Source organism: Oncorhynchus mykiss, chromosome 9, assembly GCF_057628025.1.
Source record: "Oncorhynchus mykiss isolate SJ-2025 chromosome 9, ASM5762802v1, whole genome shotgun sequence".
Classification (NCBI taxonomy): domain Eukaryota; kingdom Metazoa; phylum Chordata; class Actinopteri; order Salmoniformes; family Salmonidae; genus Oncorhynchus; species Oncorhynchus mykiss.
In genome coordinates this window covers 82,400,954-82,423,663 of record NC_143030.1, presented here as the reverse complement: position 1 = coordinate 82,423,663, position 22,710 = coordinate 82,400,954, and the positions used below count along the sequence as shown (strand labels likewise).

At 45.8% G+C, this 22,710-nt stretch overlaps 1 protein-coding gene across 1 annotated transcript; it reads left to right on the top strand.

Annotated features, from left to right (window-relative positions):
• Positions 1 to 9,947: 9,947 nt before the first annotated feature.
• On the top strand, positions 9,948 to 22,308 carry LOC110529252 (rho-related GTP-binding protein RhoA-A). The gene is made up of 5 exons (XM_090185584.1): positions 9,948 to 10,023; positions 11,140 to 11,295; positions 13,455 to 13,575; positions 15,511 to 15,641; positions 15,822 to 22,308. Exons 2-5 carry the CDS (start codon positions 11,140 to 11,142, stop codon positions 15,993 to 15,995), a joined length of 582 nt encoding a protein of 193 aa, XP_090041710.1. The 5' UTR covers positions 9,948 to 10,023; the 3' UTR covers positions 15,996 to 22,308.
• Positions 22,309 to 22,710: the final 402 nt, after the last annotated feature.

The following is a 22,710-nucleotide window of genomic DNA, read 5'->3' as shown; positions in this document are numbered from 1 at the left end:
TCCCCCATACAGCCTCCAGTTGCCTGTTCCTCCCCCATACAGCCTCCAGTTGACTGTTCCTCCCCCATACGGCCTCCAGTTGTCTGTTCCTCCCCCATACGGCCTCCAGTTGCCTGTTCCTCCCCCATACGGCCTCCAGTTGTCTGTTCCTCCCCCATACGGCCTCCAGTTGTCTGTTCCTCCCCCATACGGCCTCCAGTTGTCTGTTCCTCCCCCATACGGCCTCCAGTTGCCTGTTCCTCCCCCATACGGCCTCCAGTTGTTTGTTCCTCCCCCATACGGCCTCCAGTTGCCTGTTCCTCCCCATACGGCCTCCAGTTGCCTGTTCCTCCCCCATACGGCCTCCAGTTGCCTGTTCCTCCCCCATACGGCCTCCAGTTGCCTGTTCCTCCCCCATACAGCCTCCAGTTGCCTGTTCCTCCCCCATACAGCCTCCAGTTGCCTGTTCCTCCCCCATACAGCCTCCAGTTGCCTGTTCCTCCCCCATATAGCCTCCTGTTGCCTGTTCCTCCCCCATACAGCCTCCAGTTGCCTGTTCCTCCCCCATACAGCCTCCAGTTGCCTGTTCCTCCCCCATACAGCCTCCAGTTGCCTGTTCCTCCCCCATACAGCCTCCAGTTGCCTGTTCCTCCCCCATACAGCCTCCAGTTGCCTGTTCCTCCCCCATACAGCCTCCAGTTGCCTGTTCCTCCCCCATACAGCCTCCAGTTGCCTGTTCCTCCCCCATACAGCCTCCAGTTGTCTGTTCCTCCCCCATACAGCCTCCAGTTGTATGTTCCTCCCCCATACAGCCTCCAGTTGCCTGTTCCTCCCCCATACATCCTCCAGTTGACTGTTCCTCCCACATACAGCCTCCAGTTGTCTGTTCCTCCCCCATACAGCCTCCAGTTGTCTGTTCCTCCCCCATACAGCCTCCAGTTGTCTGTTCCTCCCCCATACAGCCTCCAGCTGTCTGTTCCTCCCCCATACAGCCTCCAGTTGTCTGTTCCTCCCCCATACAGCCTCCAGTTGCCTGTTCCTCCCCAATACAGCCTCCAGTTGTTTGTTCCTCCCCCATACAGCCTCCAGTTGCCTGTTCCTCCCCATACAGCCTCCAGTTGCCTGTTCCTCTCCATACAGCCTCCAGTTGCCTGTTCCTCCCCCATACAGCCTCCAGTTGTCTGTTCCTCCCCCATACAGCCTCCAGTTGCCTGTTCTTCCCCCATACAGCCTCCAGTTGCCTGTTCCTTCCCCATACAGCCTCCAGTTGCCTGTTCCTCCCCCATACAGCCTCCAGTTGACTGTTCCTCCCCCATACAGCCTCCAGTTGCCTGTTCCTCCCCCATACAGCCTCCAGTTGACTGTTCCTCCCACATACAGCCTCCAGTTGTCTGTTCCTCCCCCATACAGCCTCCAGTTGTCTGTTCCTCCCCCATACAGCCTCCAGTTGTCTGTTCCTCCCCCATACAGCCTCCAGCTGTCTGTTCCTCCCCCATACAGCCTCCAGTTGTATGTTCCTCCCCCATACAGCCTCCAGTTGTCTGTTTCTCCCCCATACAGCCTCCAGCTGTCTGTTCTTCCCCCATACAGCCTCCAGCTGACTGTTCCTCCCCATACAGCCTCCAGTTGTCTGTTCCTCCCCCATACAGCCTCCAGTTGTATGTTCCTCCCCCATACAGCCTCCAGTTGTCTGTTCCTCCCCATACAGCCTCCAGTTGTCTGTTCCTCCCCCATACAGCCTCCAGTTGACTGTTCCTCCCCCATACAGCCTCCAGTTGTCTGTTCCTCCCTCATACAGCCTCCAGTTGACTGTTCCTCCCCATACAGCCTCCAGTTGACAGTTCTTCCCCCATACAGCCTCCAGTTGTCTGTTCTTCCCCCATACAGCCTCCAGCTGACTGTACCTCCCCCATACAGCCTCCAGCTGTCTGTTCTTCCACCATACAGCCTCCAGCTGTCTGTTCCTCCCCCATACAGCCTCCAGTTGTATGTTCCTCCCCCATACAGCCTCCAGTTGTCTGTTTCTCCCCCATACAGCCTCCAGTTGTCTGTTCCTCCCCCATACAGCCTCCAGTTGACTGTTCCTCCCCCATACAGCCTCCAGTTGACAGTTCTTCCCCCATACAGCCTCCAGTTGTCTGTTCTTCCCCCATACAGCCTCCAGCTGACTGTACCTCCCCCATACAGCCTCCAGCTGTCTGTTCTTCCCCCATACAGCCTCCAGCTGACTGTTCCTCCCCCATACAGCCTCCAGTTGTCTGTTCCTCCCCCATACAGCCTCCAGTTGACTGTTCCTCCCCCATACAGCCTCCAGTTGTTTGTTCCTCCCCCATACAGCCTCCAGTTGTCTGTTCCTCCCCCATACAGCCTCCAGTTGTATGTTCCTCCCCCATACAGCCTCCAGTTGTCTGTTCCTCCCCATACAGCCTCCAGTTGTCTGTTCCTCCCCCATACAGCCTCCAGTTGACTGTTCCTCCCCCATACAGCCTCCAGTTGTCTGTTCCTCCCTCATACAGCCTCCAGTTGACTGTTCCTCCCCATACAGCCTCCAGTTGACAGTTCTTCCCCCATACAGCCTCCAGTTGTCTGTTCTTCCCCCATACAGCCTCCAGCTGACTGTACCTCCCCCATACAGCCTCCAGCTGTCTGTTCTTCCACCATACAGCCTCCAGCTGTCTGTTCCTCCCCCATACAGCCTCCAGTTGTATGTTCCTCCCCCATACAGCCTCCAGTTGTCTGTTTCTCCCCCATACAGCCTCCAGTTGTCTGTTCCTCCCCCATACAGCCTCCAGTTGACTGTTCCTCCCCCATACAGCCTCCAGTTGACAGTTCTTCCCCCATACAGCCTCCAGTTGTCTGTTCTTCCCCCATACAGCCTCCAGCTGACTGTACCTCCCCCATACAGCCTCCAGCTGTCTGTTCTTCCCCCATACAGCCTCCAGCTGACTGTTCCTCCCCCATACAGCCTCCAGTTGTCTGTTCCTCCCCCATACAGCCTCCAGTTGACTGTTCCTCCCCCATACAGCCTCCAGTTGTTTGTTCCTCCCCCATACAGCCTCCAGTTGTCTGTTCCTCCCCCATACAGCCTCCAGTTGACTGTTCCTCCCCCATACAGCCTCCAGTTGTTTGTTCCTCCCCCATACGGCCTCCAGTTGTCTGTTCCTCCCCCATACGGCCTCCAGTTGCCTGTTCCTCCCCCATACGGCCTCCAGTTGTCTGTTCCTCCCCCATACGGCCTCCAGTTGTCTGTTCCTCCCCCATACGGCCTCCAGTTGTCTGTTCCTCCCCCATACGGCCTCCAGTTGTCTGTTCCTCCCCCATACGGCCTCCAGTTGCCTGTTCCTCCCCCATACGGCCTCCAGTTGTTTGTTCCTCCCCCATACAGCCTCCAGTTGCCTGTTCCTCCCCATACAGCCTCCAGTTGCCTGTTCCTCCCCCATACAGCCTCCAGTTGCCTGTTCCTCCCCCATACAGCTTCCAGTTGCCTGTTCCTCCCCCATACAGCCTCCAGTTGCCTGTTCCTCCCCCATACAGCCTCCAGTTGCCTGTTCCTCCCCCATACAGCCTCCAGTTGACTGTTCCTCCCCCATACAGCCTCCAGTTGACTGTTCCTCCCCCATACAGCCTCCAGTTGTCTGTTCCTCCCTCATACAGCCTCCAGTTGACTGTTCCTCCCCCATACAGCCTCCAGTTGCCTGTTCTTCCCCCATACAGCCTCCAGTTGTCTGTTCCTCCCCCATACAGCCTCCAGTTGCCTGTTCCTTCCCCATACAGCCTCCAGTTGCTTGTTCCTCCCCCATACAGCCTCCAGTTGTCTGTTCCTCCCCCATACAGCCTCCAGTTGTCTGTTCCTCCCCCATACAGCCTCCAGTTGTCTGTTCCTCCCCCATACAGCCTCCAGCTGTCTGTTCCTCGCCCATACAGCCTCCAGTTGTATGTTCCTCCCCAATACAGCCTCCAGTTGTCTGTTTCTCCCCCATACAGCCTCCAGCTGTCTGTTCTTCCTCCATACAGCCTCCAGCTGACTGTTCCTCCCCATACAGCCTCCAGTTGTCTGTTCCTCCCCCATAGAGCCTCCAGTTGTATGTTCCTCCCCCATACAGCCTCCAGTTGTCTGTTTCTCCCCCATACAGCCTCCAGTTGTCTGTTCCTCCCCCATACAGCCTCCAGTTGACTGTTCCTCCCCCATACAGCCTCCAGTTGTCTGTTCCTCCCTCATACAGCCTCCAGTTGACTGTTCCTCCCCCATACAGCCTCCAGCTGACAGTTCTTCCCCCATACAGCCTCCAGTTGTCTGTTCTTCCCCCATACAGCCTCCAGCTGACTGTACCTCCCCCATACAGCCTCCAGCTGTCTGTTCTTCCCCCATACAGCCTCCAGCTGACTGTTCCTCCCCCATACAGTCTCCAGTTGTCTGTTCCTCCCCCATACAGCCTCCAGTTGACTGTTCCTCCCCCATACAGCCTCCAGTTGTCTGTTCCTCCCCCATACAGCCTCCAGTTGTCTGTTCCTCCCCCATACAGCCTCCAGCTGTCTGTTCTTCCCCCATACAGCCTCCAGCTGACTGTTCCTCCCCCATACAGCCTCCAGCTGACTGTTCCTCCCCCATACAGCCTCCAGTTGTCTGTTCCTCCCCCATACAGCCTCCAGCTGACTGTTCCTCCCCCATACAGCCTCCAGTTGTCTGTTCCTCCCTCATACAGCCTCCAGTTGACTGTTCCTCCCCCATACAGCCTCCAGCTGACAGTTCTTCCCCCATACAGCCTCCAGTTGTCTGTTCTTCCCCCATACAGCCTCCAGTTGCCTCAATGGATGATCAATCAACCTCAAGTTATTTAGGAACCGGTAGTCAAGCTTTTTCTTTTTGGGAACTCACAGAAACTGAAGTACCTGCTCCCTTATTAGGGTATTGACAACCCAGAAGTCACTAGGGTCTGACAATTCGGAACTGTCTTTAATTAAGTACGCAGCGCCTCTCATTGTTGGCTCAGTAACACTACATTTTATATTGAACTTTAGTATCATGAAATATCCCCAAAGTGTGTAAAAAGCAGCTTTTATGCTGCCACTCCGTAAGGTCTGGGATTGTAGTGATCTTGATAATTATCGACTAATTTCCAGGCTCCCTTGAGAAACTATTAGAATCACTGGTCAACTTATCGGCTACATTATTTTCTGTATGTAAATGGTATTCTTAATGTTAATCAGGATTTAGATGTTATTAACAGCACCACTATGACAACCGTGCTTGTTGTAAATGCCTTGGATGATAGACAGAATGTTAATCTGTTGGATAAGCTGTCCTCTATGGGGTTGGATAAGCTGTCCTCCACAGGGTTGGATAAGCTGTCCTCCATAGGGTTGGATAAGCTGTCCTCCACAGGGTTGGATAAGCTGTCCTCCACAGGGTTGGATAAGCTGTCCTCCACAGGGTTGGATAAGCTGTCCTCCACAGGGTTGAATAAGCTGTCCTCCACAGGGTTGGATAAGCTGTCCTCCATAGGGTTGGATAAGCTGTCCTCCATAGGGTTGGATAAGCTGTCCTTCATAGGGTTGGATAAGCTGTCCTCCATAGGGTTGGGTACTGATGCTTGCCAATGTTTTCATAATTATCTCAATGACAGAACTCAGGCCATCAAGGTAGCTGGGGTGAAATCTGAGTTCCTTGAGTTACATAAAGGGGTTCCCCAAGGTCCGATACTCGGCCCACTAGTGTTTACAATCTATGTAAATAACATTGGTAATGTTATAAAAAAATATATATGTATATATTCATTTGTATGCTGATGATAGTGTTGTATTCCATTGCTGGACCAAGCCGTTTCACATTTAAAGTCTGATTTTCAACCACTGCAGAGGTCACTATTGGATCTAAGTTAGTGCTGAATGCAAACACAGCAAAATGAGGTCACTATTGGATCTAAGTTAGTGCTGAATGCAAACAAAACGAGGTCACTATTGGATCTAAGTTAGTGCTGAATGCAAACACAGCAAAATGAGGTCACTATTGGATCTAAGCTAGTGCTGAATGCAAACAAAGCAAAATTAGGTCACTATTGGATCTAAGTTAGTGCTGAATGCAAACAAAACGAGGTCACTATTGGATCTAAGTTAGTGCTGAATGCAAACAAAACAAAATGCATGCTTTTTTTCTTTGTCCACACAACCTAGATTTAAAATAACTTGTAATGACATGTTTGAACAGCACACAAATCGAGCAAGTTCCTTCCTTACAAATATCATTGTATCTGGCTCGATGACAAACTGTCCTAAAAATAATGTCACTGAGCTGGTGAAGAAATTGAAGTTTAAGGTTGGTTTCTTTTACAGAAACAAAGCATGTCTGCCTTTTGATGATAGGAAGGAAATTTGTCCAGGCCACTTTTATGTCTATTTCAGGCTTTGGGGATATTATCTACAGCGCGTTCAGGAAGTATTCACACTCCTAGACTTATTCCACATTTTGTTGTTACAGCCTGAATTCAAAATGGATGAAATCGTTTGTGTTTCTCATCCACTACACACAATACCTCCATAGTGTAATGTGAAAACAAGTTTTTATACATGTTGGCAAATGTATTGGAAGTGAAATACAGAAATATCTTATTTTACATACGTTTTTACACCCCTGAGTCAATACCTTGTAGAAGCACCTTTGGCAACGATTATAGCTGTGAGTGTTTCTGGGTAAGTGTCCTAAGAGTGATTACAGCTGTGAGTCTTTCTGGGTAAGTGTCCTGAGAGTGATTACAGCTGTGAGTGTTTCTGGGTAAGTGTCCTAAGAGTGATTACAGCTGTGAGTCTTTCTGGGTAAGTGTCCTGAGAGTGATTACAGCTGTGAGTGTTTCTGGGTAAGTGTCCTAAGAGTGATTACAGCTGTGAGTCTTTCTGGGTAAGTGTCTAAGAGTGATTACAGCTGTGAGTCTTTCTGGGTAAGTGTCTAAGAGTGATTACAGCTGTGAGTCTTTCTGGGTAAGTGTCCTAAGAGTAATTACAGTACTGCTGGTAGTCTACTCTCCACTACAGTACTGCTGGTAGTCTACCCTCCACTAGGACTACAGTACTGCCGGGAGTCTACCCTCCACTACAGTACTGCTGGTAGTCTACCCTCCACTAGGACTACAGTACTGCCGGTAGTCTACCCTCCACTAGAACTACAGTACTGCCGGTAGTCTACCCTCCACTACAGTACTGCCGGTAGTCTACCCTCCACTACAGTACTGCTGGTAGTCTACCCTCCACTACAGTACTGCTGGTAGTCTACCCTCCAATACAGCACTGCTGGTAGTCTACCCTCCACTACAGTACTGCTGGTAGTCTACCCTCCACTACAGTACTGCTGGTAGTCTACCCTCCACTAGGACTACAGTACTGCCGGTAGTCTACCCTCTACTACAGTCCTGCTGGTAGTCTACCCTCCACTACAGTACTGCTGGTAGTCTACCCTCTACTACAGTACTGCTGGTAGTCTACCCTCCACTACAGTACTGCTGGTAGTCTACCCTCCACTAGGACTACAGTACTGCCGGTAGTCTACCCTCTACTACAGTCCTGCTGGTAGTCTACCCTCTACTACAGTCCTGCTGGTAGTCTACCCTCCACTACAGTACTGCTGGTAGTCTACCCTCTACTACAGTACTGCTGGTAGTCTACCCTCCACTACAGTACTGCTGGTAGTCTACCCTCTACTACAGTACTGCTGGTAGTCTACCCTCTACTACAGTACTGCTGGTAGTCTACCCTCCACTACAGTACTACTGGTAGTCTACCCTCTACTACAGTCCTGCTGGTAGTCTACCCTCCACTACAGTACTGCTGGTAGTCTACCCTCTACTACAGTACTGCTGGTAGTCTACCCTCCACTACAGTACTGCTGGTAGTCTACCCTCCACTAGGACTACAGTACTGCTGGTAGTCTACCCTCCACTAGGACTACAGTACTGCTGGTAGTCTACCCTCCACTACAGTACTACTGGTAGTCTACCCTCTACTACAGTCCTGCTGGTAGTCTACCCTCCACTACAGTACTGCTGGTAGTCTACCCTCCACTACAGTACTGCTGGTGGTCTACCCTCTACTACAGTACTGCTGGTAGTCTACTGTCCACTACAGTACTGCTGGTAGTCTACCCTCCACTAGGACTACAGTACTGCCGGTAGTCTACTCTCCACTACAGTACTGCTGGTAGTCTACCCTCCACTAGGACTACAGTACTGCCGGTAGTCTACCCTCCACTACAGTACCCTCCACTACAACATAATTGAATTAGAACATTGAACTTCAATCCTGTATGATTCCTGGATCTTGGAGATGTCTGAAAATGCATTGTAAGTGTCACTATGCCTACATAAAATGCCCTTCTGTTTTGCCGTGTGTTAGGGTAGACTACCAGCTGTACTACAGTCCTAGTGGACTATTTTCTGTTTTGCCGAAAAACATTTCTCACGGTAGGGCTGTTACGGTGACCATGTTGCCGCCACACGGCAATCAGGAGACACATGACCTCAGTCAAATTACATGTGGCAGTTTAGTCACAGTAACTAGGCTTCTCCAAAACTGTCCTCTGATGCCGCTGATGGTCATTAGTAGCCTCCCAAATTAAATCTCATTTTATTTGTCACATGTGCCAAATACAACTGTAACACCTTACAGTGAAATGCTTACTTACAAGCCCTTAAGTACTTGCTAACAGCCAGTTGCCAATGGCAGGTACACAGCGATCTATTGTCCCTTTCAATCACTCTGACATCAATGCAAATGCAACCAAAAATCAAACCATAGACTTCATTAGAGCCCTGGCATTCAGCATAATAGCAGAACCCGTTGCACAGTGAGAGCCAGCTTCTCGTAGCTGGTTGGTGCATGGAATGAAATTAGTGTTCCTGTTGAGCTGCATTTCTATAGGCTATGCTATTGTCTGAGAAAACAGTGTTTTGATGGCCTGTCAGGATCCTGTCAGCTTTCTATAGGCTAGGTCTACTATATTTATCAGCTTTCTATAGGCTAGGTCTACTATATTTATCAGCTTTCTATAGGCTAGGTCTACTATATTAATTTATCAGTTTTCTATAGGCTAGGTATACTATATTTATCAGCTTTCTACAGGCTAGGTCAACTATATTTATTTATCAGCTTTCTATAGGCTAGGTCTACTGTATTTATTTATCAGTTTTCTATAGGCTAGGTCTACTATATTTATCAGCTTTCTATAGGCTTGGTCTACTATATTAATTTATCAGTTTTCTATAGGCTAGGTCTACTATATTAATTTATCAGTTTTCTATAGGCTAGGTCTACTATATTAATTTATCAGTTTTCTATAGGCTAGGTCTACTATATTTATTTATCAACTTTCCATATATTAAGCACAGTCCTTCGCTTTACAACCAGAGTTGGCATGAAGAGGAACCACAGGAAAGCGTCTCCCATTTGCTATTTAAATATGGATAACGTATTTTCCCCCCTGCCCCTGTTCGACAGGAGCAGAATAATGGCTCAGTCTAAATCAGAACATATTATTTAGTATTATATAAAGAGTCCAGTGCTTCATTTGTAAATCGGGAGGTGCCAGAACAAAGAGTGAGCTTGAGAGGGTGGATGACCTGGGGAGAGGGGGTTGACCTGGGGGTTGACCTGGGGGGTGACCTGGGGGGTGACCTGGGTCAACTTCTGAAATTAGTTTATTTTTCTAAATATATTTATACATTTTCTTTATCACTTGTTTTTTGTTTTTTACTCTTTGACTTCTTTCCTTTCTTTGATTCATGTGGATATTATTTGTGTTATGCTATTTCTTGCTATTTCTTGTAAAGTGCAAATCAAAACAAAACCGGTGGGTTAGTATGATGCAATCTTTTCACTGTTTCTTTCCAATTAGATTTTTGTTGTTGTTGAGATTTGTAGACATTTTTAAGCTAGATCTGTAGATCTAGTCCTGTCTAGGTCTCTCTATATGCTGCCAGTGCGTGGCAGTCCAAAGTGGGCGGGGATTTCAGCTCGGACCGGAAGAGAAGCGGCGACAACCCGAAACAGAGCTAACAGACGGTAGCATCACTTTAATCTAGCTATTCCTTCTTTTAACTATCTTTATCTAATACAGTTGCGTAACAACCGTATATTGATGATTATATATAACTAAAACACTTATGAAATCTATAGCCATGACTTTTTAAAACCGCAAATGGAGCTCAAAGTATTGACAACCAAACATTAGCTAGCTAACTTGTTGTCGCATAAGCTAGCTGGCTATCTAACTGGGAAAGAATATAAAGGACACAGCTGACGCTTAAACCAACCACTAACTCCTAACCTTAAACCCTTAACCAAATGTGTATACATTCTGACATGAATTACCGGTTTTGGGCGTCAGGCGTATCCTTACAATACTTACTGCCTTTTTCTAGCTAACTAGCAAATTACCAAACTAAACCGTTAACTATTTACAAGAAATATAAACAAAAACACACACAATATTTCTCACTAACAATGTGTTTACTTGATTGTTCGTGGTTACTTTTGTATTTGCTGTCTAGTTTATTAGCTAATTAGTTAGCTAACGCCAGCTAGCTAATAACATTAGCTGGCCAAGGCAACGTTAGCTAGCTAGATATAGTAATTATCTCAAATATGTTTCCCTTATGACATTTAAGTTATCATTCCTTGGTCATATGCAAGAACACTGTATTTCATTCATATGAACATTTACATTTTAGTAATTTTAGTCGCTGTTATCCAGAGCGACTAATGGTTAAGTGCCTTGCTCATGGGCACAGAGATTTTTCACATGGTTGACTTGGTGATTCGAACCAGCAAACTTTCAGTTACTGGCCTTTATGTTCTTAAACGCTAGGTTACCATCCGCCCATGAACAAAATTGATCTAGGTCAATATGAATACACATATCATCTGTATCAGGTGTAATAGTTAAGGGCTATAAACAAAATTACCCCAGGAACAAGAAACCCTGAGCTACCTTTTGTGAAGTAGGCTAAAATCAGGGTATCACTATGCAGGCTAAACGGAAACAAAGATGGGATGCAGTGGTATAATATGAGTGTTAATCTCTATCGTCCCTCTCTCCATCTCTCCCCCTGTCTCTCTTCCACCTCCCCTGTTTCACCTCTCCTTCTCCCCTCTTTCTCGATCCTCCCCCTCATATAGATGGCTGCAATCAGGAAGAAGCTGGTGATAGTGGGAGACGGAGCGTGTGGGAAGACCTGCCTGCTGATCGTCTTCAGTAAAGACCAGTTCCCAGAGGTCTATGTGCCCACTGTGTTCGAGAACTATGTGGCTGACATCGAGGTCGACGGCAAACAGGTGAGCCTCAGCCAGGGTCCTAGTTCCAAACCAAACTGACCGTGTCCTCATTTTCTCTTGGGCCCAATTCCAAACCAGACCCTTGGAACTGGTTTCCACCTGAAAGTGATGGATATAATGACAAAATGGTTCCACCCCCTTGACTTCCCAACTAGCACTGCCTTTGCTGAAAAGTTACTTCCTATGACTGAGATATGTGGTTGTTTCATCTAGCTATCTGAAGATGAATGTCCTGACTATGACTGGTCCACCTAGCTATCTGAAGATGAATGTACTGACAATGACTGGTCCACCTAGCTGTCTGCAGATGAATGTCCTGACTATGACTGTGATTTGTGGTTGTCCCACCTAGCTATCTGAAGATGAATGTGCTGACTATGACTGAGATATGTGGTTGTCTCACCTAGCTATCTGAAGATGAGTGTGCTGACTATGACTGGTCCACCTAGCTATCTGCAGATGAATGTACTGACTATGACTGGTCCACCTAGCTAACTGGAGATGAATGTACTGACTATGACTGGTCCACCTAGCTATCTGCAGATGAATGTCCTGACTATGACTGGTCCACCTAGCTATCTGGAGATGAATGTGCTGACTGTGATATGAGGTTGTCTCACCTAGCTATCTGAAGATGAATGTACTGACTATGACTGTGATATGTGGTTGTCCCACCTAGCTATCTGAAGATGAATGTCCTGACTATGACTGTGATATGTGGTTGTCTCACCTAGCTATCTGAAGATGAATGTCCTGACTATGACTGGTCCCCCCAGCTATCTGAAGATGAATGTCCTGACTATGACTGGTCCACCTAGCTATCTGAAGATGAATGTCCTGACTATGACTGTGATATGTGGTTGTCTCACCTAGCTATCTGAAGATGAATGTCCTGACTATGACTGGTCCACCTAGCTATCTGAAGATGAATGTACTGACTATGACTGGTCCACCTAGCTATCTGAAGTTTAATGTCCTGACTATGACTGGTCCACCTAGCTATCTGAAGTTTAATGTCCTGACTATGACTGGTCCACCTAGCTATCTGCAGATGAATGTCCTGACTATGACTGGTCCACCTAGCTATCTGAAGATGAATGTCCTGACTATGACTGGTCCACCTAGCTATCTGGAGATGAATGTACTGACTGTGATATGAGGTTGTCTCACCTAGCTATCTGAAGTTTAATGTCCTGACTATGACTGGTCCACCTAGCTATCTGAAGTTTAATGTCCTGACTATGACTGGTCCACCTAGCTATCTGCAGATGAATGTCCTGACTATGACTGGTCCACCTAGCTATCTGAAGATGAGTGTGCTGACTATGACTGGTCCACCTAGCTATCTGGAGATGAATGTACTGACTATGACTGGTCCACCTAGCTATCTGAAGATGAATGTACTGACTATGACTGGTCCACCTAGCTATCTGAAGATGAATGTCCTGACTATGACTGGTCCACCTAGCTATCTGAAGGTGAATGTCCTGACTATGACTGGTCCACCTAGCTATCTGAAGATGAATGTCCTGACTATGACTGGTCCACCTAGCTATCTGAAGATGAATGTCCTGACTATGACTGGTCCACCTAGCTATCTGAAGATGAATGTCCTGACTATGACTGGTCCACCTAGCTATCTGAAGATGAATGTACTGACTATGACTGGTCCACCTAGCTATCTGAAGATGAATGCACAAACTGCCCTGGGTAGTAGTGTCTGCTAAATCATCCCATCATGCACCACGTCTTTCTGTGGGCAGAAGCACTGTTCACACCCTTCTTGAGAACATTTAGCAGGTTTAAAGCTAATTTCCTGCAGTTGTATACGTTTTGCCATGTGTAATGTTTATTCATGTGGTATTTCAGTGACTCAAACATTACTACAGAATCTATGGGCTAAAAACAGAATCTATGGGCTAAAAAACGTTAGTTGACATGGGCATAGTTGATCTGGATGTTTCTGAAAAGTTATAAATAGCTAACTAAGGTCTGCAATGACTGACAGGACAAGAGGAACTGATGATGCAATACCCGATTTAGAAATGTCACCTTGTACATTCTACTATTACAACTTTGAAGAATATGTTGAAAGCTGGATTGACTTCCTTAACCACTGTGCTAAATGACTCTCTCCTCTCTCTCTCTCTTTCTCCCAGGTGGAGTTAGCGTTATGGGACACAGCAGGACAGGAGGACTATGACAGACTGAGACCTCTCTCCTACCCCGACACTGACGTTATACTCATGTGCTTCTCTGTAGACAGCCCAGATAGTTTAGGTAACATACAACACACACACAGCAAGGAAGTGTTTTGTTGGACGGTGTATACCCCCTCAGATCAGGAAGTGTTTTGTTGGCCGGTGTATACCCCCTCCAACTCAGATCAGGAAGTGTTTTGTTGGATGGTGTATACCCCCTCAGATCAGGAAGTGTTTTGTTGGATGGTGTATACCCCCTCAGATCAGGAAGTGTTTTGTTGGATGGTGTATACCCCCTCAGATCAGGAAGTGTTTTGTTGGATGGTGTATACCCCCTCAGATCAGGAAGTGTTTTGTTGGATGGTGTATACCCCCTCCAACTCAGATCAGGAAGTGTTTTGTTGTACGGTGTATACCCCCTCCAACTCAGATCAGGAAGTGTTTTGTTGGATGGTGTATACCCCCTCAGATCAGGAAGTGTTTTGTTGTACGGTGTGTACCCCCTCCAACTCAGATCAGGAAGTGTTTTGTAGGACGGTGTATACCCCCTCAGATCAGGAAGTGTTTTGTAGGACGGTGTATACCCCCTCAGATCAGGAAGTGTTTTGTTGGATGGTGTATACCCCCTCAGATCAGGAAGTGTTTTGTTGGATGGTGTATACCCCCTCAGATCAGGAAGTGTTTTGTTGGACGGTGTATACCCCCAGTTCCACTGCATTTTTTCATTGTTCCCCTTTAATCAGGGACTGATTTAGACCTGGGACACCAGGTGGGTGATACCCCTTTAATCAGGGACTGATTTAGACCTGGGACACCAGGTGGGTGATACCCCTTTAATCAGGGACTGATTTAGACCTGGGACACCAGGTGGGTGATTCCCCTTTAATCAGGGACTGATTTAGACCTGGGACACCAGGTGGGTGATACCCCTTTAATCAGGGACTGATTTAGACCTGGGACACCAGGTGGGTGATACCCCTTTAATCAGGGACTGATTTAGACCTGGGACACCAGGTAGGTGATACCCCTTTAATCAGGGACTGATTTAGACCTGGGACACCAGGTGGGTGATTCCCCTCTAATCAGGGACTGATTTAGACCTGGGACACCAGGTGGGTGATACCCCTTTAATCAGGGACTGATTTAGACCTGGGACACCAGGTGGGTGATTCCCCTCTAATCAGGGACTGATTTAGACCTGGGACACCAGGTGGGTGATACCCCTTTAATCAGGGACTGATTTAGACCTGGGACACCAGGTGGGTGATACCCCTTTCATCAGGGACTGATTTAGACATGAGTCACCAGGTAGGTGATTCCCCTCTAATTAGGGACTGATTTAGACATGAGACACCAGGTAGGTGATTCCCCTCTAATTAGGGACTGATTTAGACATGAGACACCAGGTAGGTGATTCCCCTCTAATTAGAGACTGATTTAGACATGAGACACCAGGTAGGTGATTCCCCTCTAATTAGGGACTGATTTAGACATGAGACACCAGGTAGGTGATTCCCCTCTAATTAGGGACTGATTTAGACATGAGACACCAGGTAGGTGATTCCCCTCTAATTAGGGACTGATTTAGACATGAGACACCAGGTAGGTGATTCCCCTCTAATTAGGGACTGATTTAGACATGAGACACCAGGTAGGTGATTCCCCTCTAATTAGGGACTGATTTAGACATGAGACTCCAGGTAGGTGATTCCCCTCTAATTAGAGACTGATTTAGACATGAGACACCAGGTAGGTGATTCCCCTCTAATTAGAGACTGATTTAGACCGGAGACACCAGGTGGGTGTAATTAATTATCAGGTAGAACAGAAAAGCAGCAGACTCCGGACCTCGTAGGGTCAGAGTTCATTACCCCTGGTGTATACTGTGTGTATCCGGTACATACGACTAATGACACACACACACACACACACACACACACACACACACACACACACACACAGTCAGAGGAATTAACTGAACACGACACACACCCACTAACATCTCTCCCTCCAGAGAACATTCCAGAGAAGTGGACTCCAGAGGTGAAACACTTCTGTCCTAATGTTCCCATCATCCTCGTGGGCAACAAGAAGGACCTGAGGAACGACGAACACACACGCAGGGAGCTGGCCAAGATGAAACAGGTACGTGACACCCTTCTCCCTGTAGCAGAGACATGGTTAACGGTGTGTGTGTCTGTTAACTTCTCTCTCTCTCCAAGATGAAACGGGTACGTGTGTGATGGACAGGTCACCTCTTCTCCGTCTCTCGCTAAACAAAATCTTTTTTTTCTTTTCTCTCTCTCTCTCTCTCTACGTCTCTAGGAGCCAGTGAAGTCGGAGGAGGGCAGAGACATGGCTAACCGGATCGGTGCCTACGGCTGTCAGGAGTGCTCAGCTAAGACCAAGGACGGAGTCAGGGAGGTGTTTGAGATGGCCACCAGGGCGGCGCTACAGGCCAAGAGACGTGGAAAGAAGAACGCCTGCATGCTGTTGTAGGCCCCAGGGAGATGTTGCCCCTGGATACTGATCTTGGACCAGTTTTACCCTCCCAAAATATAGTTGTAATCATTAAAGGGATAGTGTCACATTTTGGCAATGACTGAAAGTCTGACAGGGTTCCCCAACCGGTGCCCCGATTTTATTTACCCACTCGCCCAAGTTTTCTGAGCAAAAAATAAATACAAGTTTACGTTATTTTATTGTTGGACATAAAGACTGAAAAAACCCCTGCAAATCAGTTCCAAGTGATTTTGATTTTGTAAATCTGTACCAAAGTGTTCTCTCTCATAATAGAGAGATATATGTGATTGTATACCAAATCTAAGCCAGGTTTGAAATGATTGTTTTAGTCAGTGTATATATATTTGTTTGGGCTTCTTGCGGTCAATTTGCAGTCTACAAATGATTTATAATTATGTTCCTTACCATTGGCTCAAGAAAAAAATCTTTCTGTGGCTGAATCTCTAGGTGATGCTGGCGTTAGCGCCATCAGCTAACTGATACCATAGACTTCCAGTCATTACGCTAACACTAGTTTATCAAAGGCTCACAAAACTTCAACTTCCTTTAAACTACACTCAGAGACACATTTGTATCCATGAGTTTATCTGACTCTGGGTCAGTAGTTAAAGGGCTTAATTGCCAAAATGGTGCACCATCCCTTTTTTCAGGGGTAGGTTTAAAACTGGTCTCAGATCTGTGCCTGTGGGTAACGCCCCTTTTGAGGGGTAGGCTTAAAATTGGTCTCAGATCTGTGCCTGTGGGTAACGTACCTTTTGAGGGGTAGGCTTAAAACTGGTCTCAGATCTGTGCCTGTGGGTAACGTACCTTATCGGCACCCTATTCCCTATATGGTGTGCTATATAGGGTTCCATTTGGGACTGGGGAGGTGAGGGGATAGAAAAGGTTAAATGCCCTCGATCTGAAAAAATTGCGTAGGTATCAAAAAGGAAATGAAATCAAACTTTATTCGTCATATCCACAGGATACAGAAGCGATTCTATATGGAACTACTGGGTGAAAGTAGGTCATGTTCATTAGTCACCGAACGGAACAAAACGGACTGAAACCGGGAGGGATCTACCTGAACTTTTACAATAAGAAACGCTTTTCTTTTATTTTTTGTCAATCTTCTACTGCAGTACATTTTGTTACGGTGTTTATTAATGAATACAACCCTGATGGGCGAGGTGGAAATGTGGCTATGTTTTTACATGTATCCAATCCTGTCGGAACTACACTAATGCCTTAGGGTGAAGGAGCCAAGGGGGCTGGGAAAGATACTGTGGACAGTGTTGTTTTGATGAGGAGCTGTGCCATGAGGCCTAGAGGAGGAATTGAGAAAGTAACGTCGACTGTGGCTTCCTCTCCTGGTCAACCCAGCTGGCCTTAATTTAAAGTTTCTCCTGTCCACTGCCTTTATGTCACGATAGACAGGAAGCTGTTAATTTCACCTGTCCACTACCTTCAGGTAACTATAGACAGGAAGCTGTTAGTTTCATCTGTCCTCTGCCTTCAGGTAACTATAGACAGGAAGCTGTTAGTTTCACCTGTCCACTACCTTCAGGTAACTATAGACAGGAAGCTGTTAGTTTCACCTGTCCTCTGCCTTCAGGTAACGACAGGAAGCTGTTAATTTCACCTGTCCACTACCTTCAGGTAACTATAGACAGGAAGCTGTTAGTTTCACCTGTCCTCTGCCTTCAGGTAACGACAGGAAGCTGTTAATTTTCACCTGTCCACTACCTTCAGGTAACTATAGACAGGAAGCTGTTAATTTCACCTGTCCTCTGCCTTCAGGTAACTATAGACAGGAAGCTGTTAGTTTCACCTGTCCTCTGCCTTCAGGTAACTATAGACAGGAAGCTGCTGTCCTGTCCACTGCCTTCAGGTTACTATATAGAGGAAGCTGCTGTCCTGTCCACTGCCTTCAAGTTACTATATAGAGGAAGCTGCTGTCCTGTCCACTACCTTCATGTTACTATATAGAGGAAGCTGCTGTCCTGTCCACTGCCTTCAGGTTACTATATAGAGGAAGCTGCTGTCCTGTCCACTACCTTCAGGTTACTATATAGAGGAAGCTAAGAGAGAGACTCTTGTTTAACCCTTTAGTTGCGTCCCCTCAGCCCTACTTTATTAAGAATTAAATGTTTATGGGCTTCTTCTGGTCCATGCTCTAACTCAGGCCCTACAGTCCGCAGGTGTGTGTGAGCTGTGTGTAAGACAGGTGTGTGTGAGCTGTGTGTGAGACAGGTGTGTGTGAGACGTGTGTGTGTTTCTCCTGGCAAGCCGAAGTTCAGTATCCGAGTCTCCGCCCCTTTCGTCAGTGATTGGTCAACAGTAGGGATTCTCCAATAAGTGTTTGTCATTCAACGACAGACTAATCATTTTCATTGAGAAATAAGGCAACAAACATCTTCGTTGGATGTAAAACCGTTCGTCTAGCATCTCCTTGACAAAAACGTACATTTTGGGACAGATTTCTTGAGTTATCTTTAGATTGTTTCTGATTATTTTGAGGAAGTGTATATTGGCTACGGCGTCTCAAGTTGGACAAACAGTACCATCGCTACTTTTTTTCTTGTTTTTCAAGAGAAGGTCTTTTAAGGGAGCATGAGAGTACCCTCGTTTGGGTCAGCCGAATCCAAGCATGCGGAAGGAGTAACACAGGTGTGTGTGTGTGTTGTGTGAGCGTGTAACACAGGTGTGTGAGCGTGTAACACAGGTGTGTGTTGTGAGCGTGTAACACAGGTGTGTGTTGTGAGCGTGTAAGACAGGTGTTTGTTCGAGCTGTGTGTAAGACAGGTTTGTGTGTGTGCGCGCGTTTGTCTATATCCAGTTTCCATGTGTCCAATACATGTATTGTAAGACTGGTTGAGACTGGTTGAGACTGGTTGTTATCGTCAGTAATGTTGAGACTGGTTGTTATCGTCAGTAATGTTGAGACTGGTTGTTATCGTCAGTAATGTTGAGACTGGTTGAGACTGGTTGTTATCGTCAGTAATGTTGAGACTGGTTGAGACTGGTTGTTATCGTCAGTACTGTTGAGACTGGTTGAGACTGGTTGTGTTGTCAGTACTATAAGCATGTTGGGACTGGTTGAGACTGGTAGGGACTGGTTGGGACTGGTAGGGACTGGTTGAGACTGGTAGGGACTGGTTGGGACTGGTTGAGACTGGTTGGGACTGGTTGGGACTGGTTGGGGAGATAATCACCTGCTTCCAACCAAATGGATTTGGAATACTTTAGTCCAGGACATTTTCTGACTTTGACGTGACTTTTGTTTTCTTGGTCCTGTGCAGTTGTTAATCAAACTAATATACGTGTGAACGCACAGTTTTTTTTTTTCAATGTCAACTTATTTTTTTAGAAGAAATTGTGAATTATTTTATGTGTGCCAATATATAAGAACGTAACTGTAGTTCTCGGATCTCTGTGGTCATTAGACCCAACAGCTGTTCAGAATGAAACAAAGATCTACAAACAATTTTATATTTTAGCATTTTAATATACGTAGATGAAGATTTCATTTTCATGTTTTAGTCTCTTTTTTTTTTTGTGTGTGGAGGGGGGGTGATGAAGAGAGTGAGATGAGGAGAGAGGACTTTTGAGAGATTGATACTTGATCTACAGAGATGACAGTAGAAGTAATCAATAGTCTACAGTGGGTTTATTTAAAAGCGATTTGATATTTAGAGAGAATTTCCCCAGACACAGATTAATCCTAGTCCTGGACTAAACCGCTATTTCAATGGAGATTTTCCATTAAGCAGATTTTTTTAGTACTAAACTAAGCCTAACTTTGATCTGTGTCTGGGAAACCTGCCATTTTAAAGTTGATTTCCATTTCCTATTTACTCCGTTACTGTTAATATATTATGTTATTATTATCCATGTTCCCTATAAACTGCGTGGGCGCACGGCTCCCCGGGACTTCAGCCCCGCGCAGAGATGTACGAGATTAAACGGTCTAGTTTTCCCTGTTAGTTAACACTGTCAGCGTTTCCCTTTACTGAGCGAATTAGGATTGAATCAACGCAATATTAGCCATTTTCAATGCAACCACACTGAAAGAAAACAAACTATGCAAGAGATTTTTCTTGTAGGCAGAGAGAATTGGAGTAGGACTCTATTGTATTGACAGGCACGACATCAGGCACGACACAGGCCCATACTCTACACCGACCCACGCGCCATAACCAATCAGAGCTGCAGTATCCCTATATTCGGTCTTAAAGGGGCAGTGTTGTATTTTGAGACATGCTTGAATAAGCTAAGTAGCTTATAAGCGGAAGGTAGCAATAATGTGTCTGATTCTCTGTAATAATGGTATGAGAATAACAAGGCATTTTATCTTGTAGAGTGGTTTCTAGCATCAAACAACACAAAAACATGTTCAGTCGCCTCCTCGTCCGAAGGACAAGTGGACGAACAGGTTGTCAATCCCGGCATGTTTGTTTCAACAGTCTCATGGAATGTAGGTCTGCATTGAACATTGACTGCTACTGTAGGTTGAACGATAGAACGGCTATTTCCATGTTAAAATGCTATGGGATGCATTTTCTCCATTGTTTTTGATGGTAGGCTACTCTGGTAGGCCGTACATTATGATCAAACAGCCAGAGCAGCCTACTTGGCCACTGTTAAAACTGTAACTTAAAGCGGGTACAGCCTCAGTGTTCACAGTAAAACTGTAACTTAAAGCAGGTACAGCCTCAGTGTTCACAGTAAAACTGTAACTTAAAGCTGGTACAGCCTCAGTGTTCACAGTAAAACTGTAACTAAAAGCTGGTACAGTCTCAGTGTTCACAGTAAAACTGTAACTTAAAGCAGGTACAGCCTCAGTGTTCACAGTAAAACTGTAACTTAAAGCAGGTACAGCCTCAGTGTTCACAGTAAAACTGTAACTTAAAGCTGGTACAGCCTCAGTGTTCACAGTAAAACTGTACAGCTTCAGTGTTCACAGTAAAACTGTAACTTAAAGCTGGTACAGCCTCAGTGTTCACAGTAAAACTGTAACTTAAAGCAGGTACAGCCTCAGTGTTCACAGTAAAACTGTAACTTAAAGCTGGTACAGCCTCAGTGTTCACAGTAAAACTGTAACTAAAAGCTGGTACAGTCTCAGTGTTCACAGTAAAACTGTAACTTAAAGCAGGTAGAGCCTCAGTGTTCACAGTAAAACTAACTAAAAGCTGGTACAGTCTCAGTGTTCACAGTAAAACGGTAACTAAAAGCTGGTACAGTCTCAGTGTTCACAGTAAAACTGTAACTTAAAGCAGGTAGAGCCTCAGTGTTCACAGTAAAACTGTAACTTAGTGGGTACAGCCTCAGTGTTCACAGTAAAACTGTACAGCCTCAGTGTTCACAGTAAAACTGTAACTTAAAGCAGGTACAGACTCAGTGTTCACAGTAAAACTGTAACTTAAAGCAGGTACAGCCTCAGTGTTCACAGTAAAACTGTAACTTAGTGGGTACAGCCTCAGTGTTAACAGTAAAACTGTACAGCCTCAGTGTTCACAGTAAAACTGTAACTTAAAGCAGGTACAGCCTCAGTGTTCACAGTAAAACTGTAACTTAAAGCAGGTACAGCCTCAGTGTTCACAGTAAAACTGTAACTAAAAGCTGGTACAGTCTCAGTGTTCACAGTAAAACTGTAACTTAAAGCAGGTACAGCCTCAGTGTTCACAGTAAAACTGTAACTAAAAGCTGGTACAGCCTCAGTGTTCACAGTAAAACTGTAACTTAAAGCTGGTACAGCCTCAGTGTTCACAGTAAAACTGTACAGCCTCAGTGTTCACAGTAAAACTGTAACTAAAAGCTGGTACAGTCTCAGTGTTCACAGTAAAATTGTAACTTAAAGCAGGTACAGCCTCAGTGTTCACAGTAAAACTGTAACTAAAAGCTGGTACAGCCTCAGTGTTCACAGTAAAACTGTACAGCCTCAGTGTTCACAGTAAACGCGCGCCAGAAGTTGCACAGAATTTTCACAATGTTCAAGTTTGTGCTCAAAAGACCTGAAATTTGCTCAATTGCCGAAGGAACATTGATCACTATTATGTTTCCTTTAATACTGTATCGTTACTGTTCTGTCCTCTGCTTTTACTACTTTTGCATAGCTAAAAACGTGATTTTAAGATCTGCTACTAAAAGTAAATTATACCTGAGAAAAATAAACTTCAGTATTGTACTCTGTTTTTACCTGGCTGTCTGAAATGTTGAGGGGGGGGTGATCTGTTATTTTTATTGTACAATATGACATCTTAGTATTTTTTTTCTTAAGGCTTTTCAAAATAAAGGTATTTTTAGGGTATTCAGGCTTGATTTGTATTTTATTTATCTGTCTTGAATGCGAGTTGTGTTGTCTGCATGTTTTCAATACAGAGGAATGTTTACAGACAATGGTTATCAGTTACCGGTCCTATCATGTCGTGGTGTATTCACACCAGTTTAAAGATCCCTACTGATTGGATTGGCGAGTAGGAATGTTAATACCATATATTGTAAAACATTTTAATATGTAATATTTGGTATTCTAATACAAAGTACAGTGTCAAAACATGTAATAACAGTGTAATAGTAACGTGTTGTAGTACTCGGCATAACAGTGTAATAGTAACGTGTTGTAGTACCTGCGATAACAGTGTAATAGTAACGTGTTGTAGTACCCGACATCGACAGAGAAAGAAGAATAACGTAACAGTTTTACAATACT

What these genes read in the sequence shown, in the direction of transcription:
- LOC110529252 (XM_090185584.1), top strand. Translation starts at nt 11,140, where the DNA reads ATGGCTGCAATCAGGAAGAAGCTGGTGATAGTGGGAGACGGAGCGTGT. An exon ending in AGACAGCCCAGATAGTTTAG is followed by an intron (nt 13,576 to 15,510) that starts GTAACATACAAC and finishes CTCTCCCTCCAG; the next exon opens with AGAACATTCCAGAGAAGTGG. An exon ending in AGCTGGCCAAGATGAAACAG is followed by an intron (nt 15,642 to 15,821) that starts GTACGTGACACC and finishes CTACGTCTCTAG; the next exon opens with GAGCCAGTGAAGTCGGAGGA.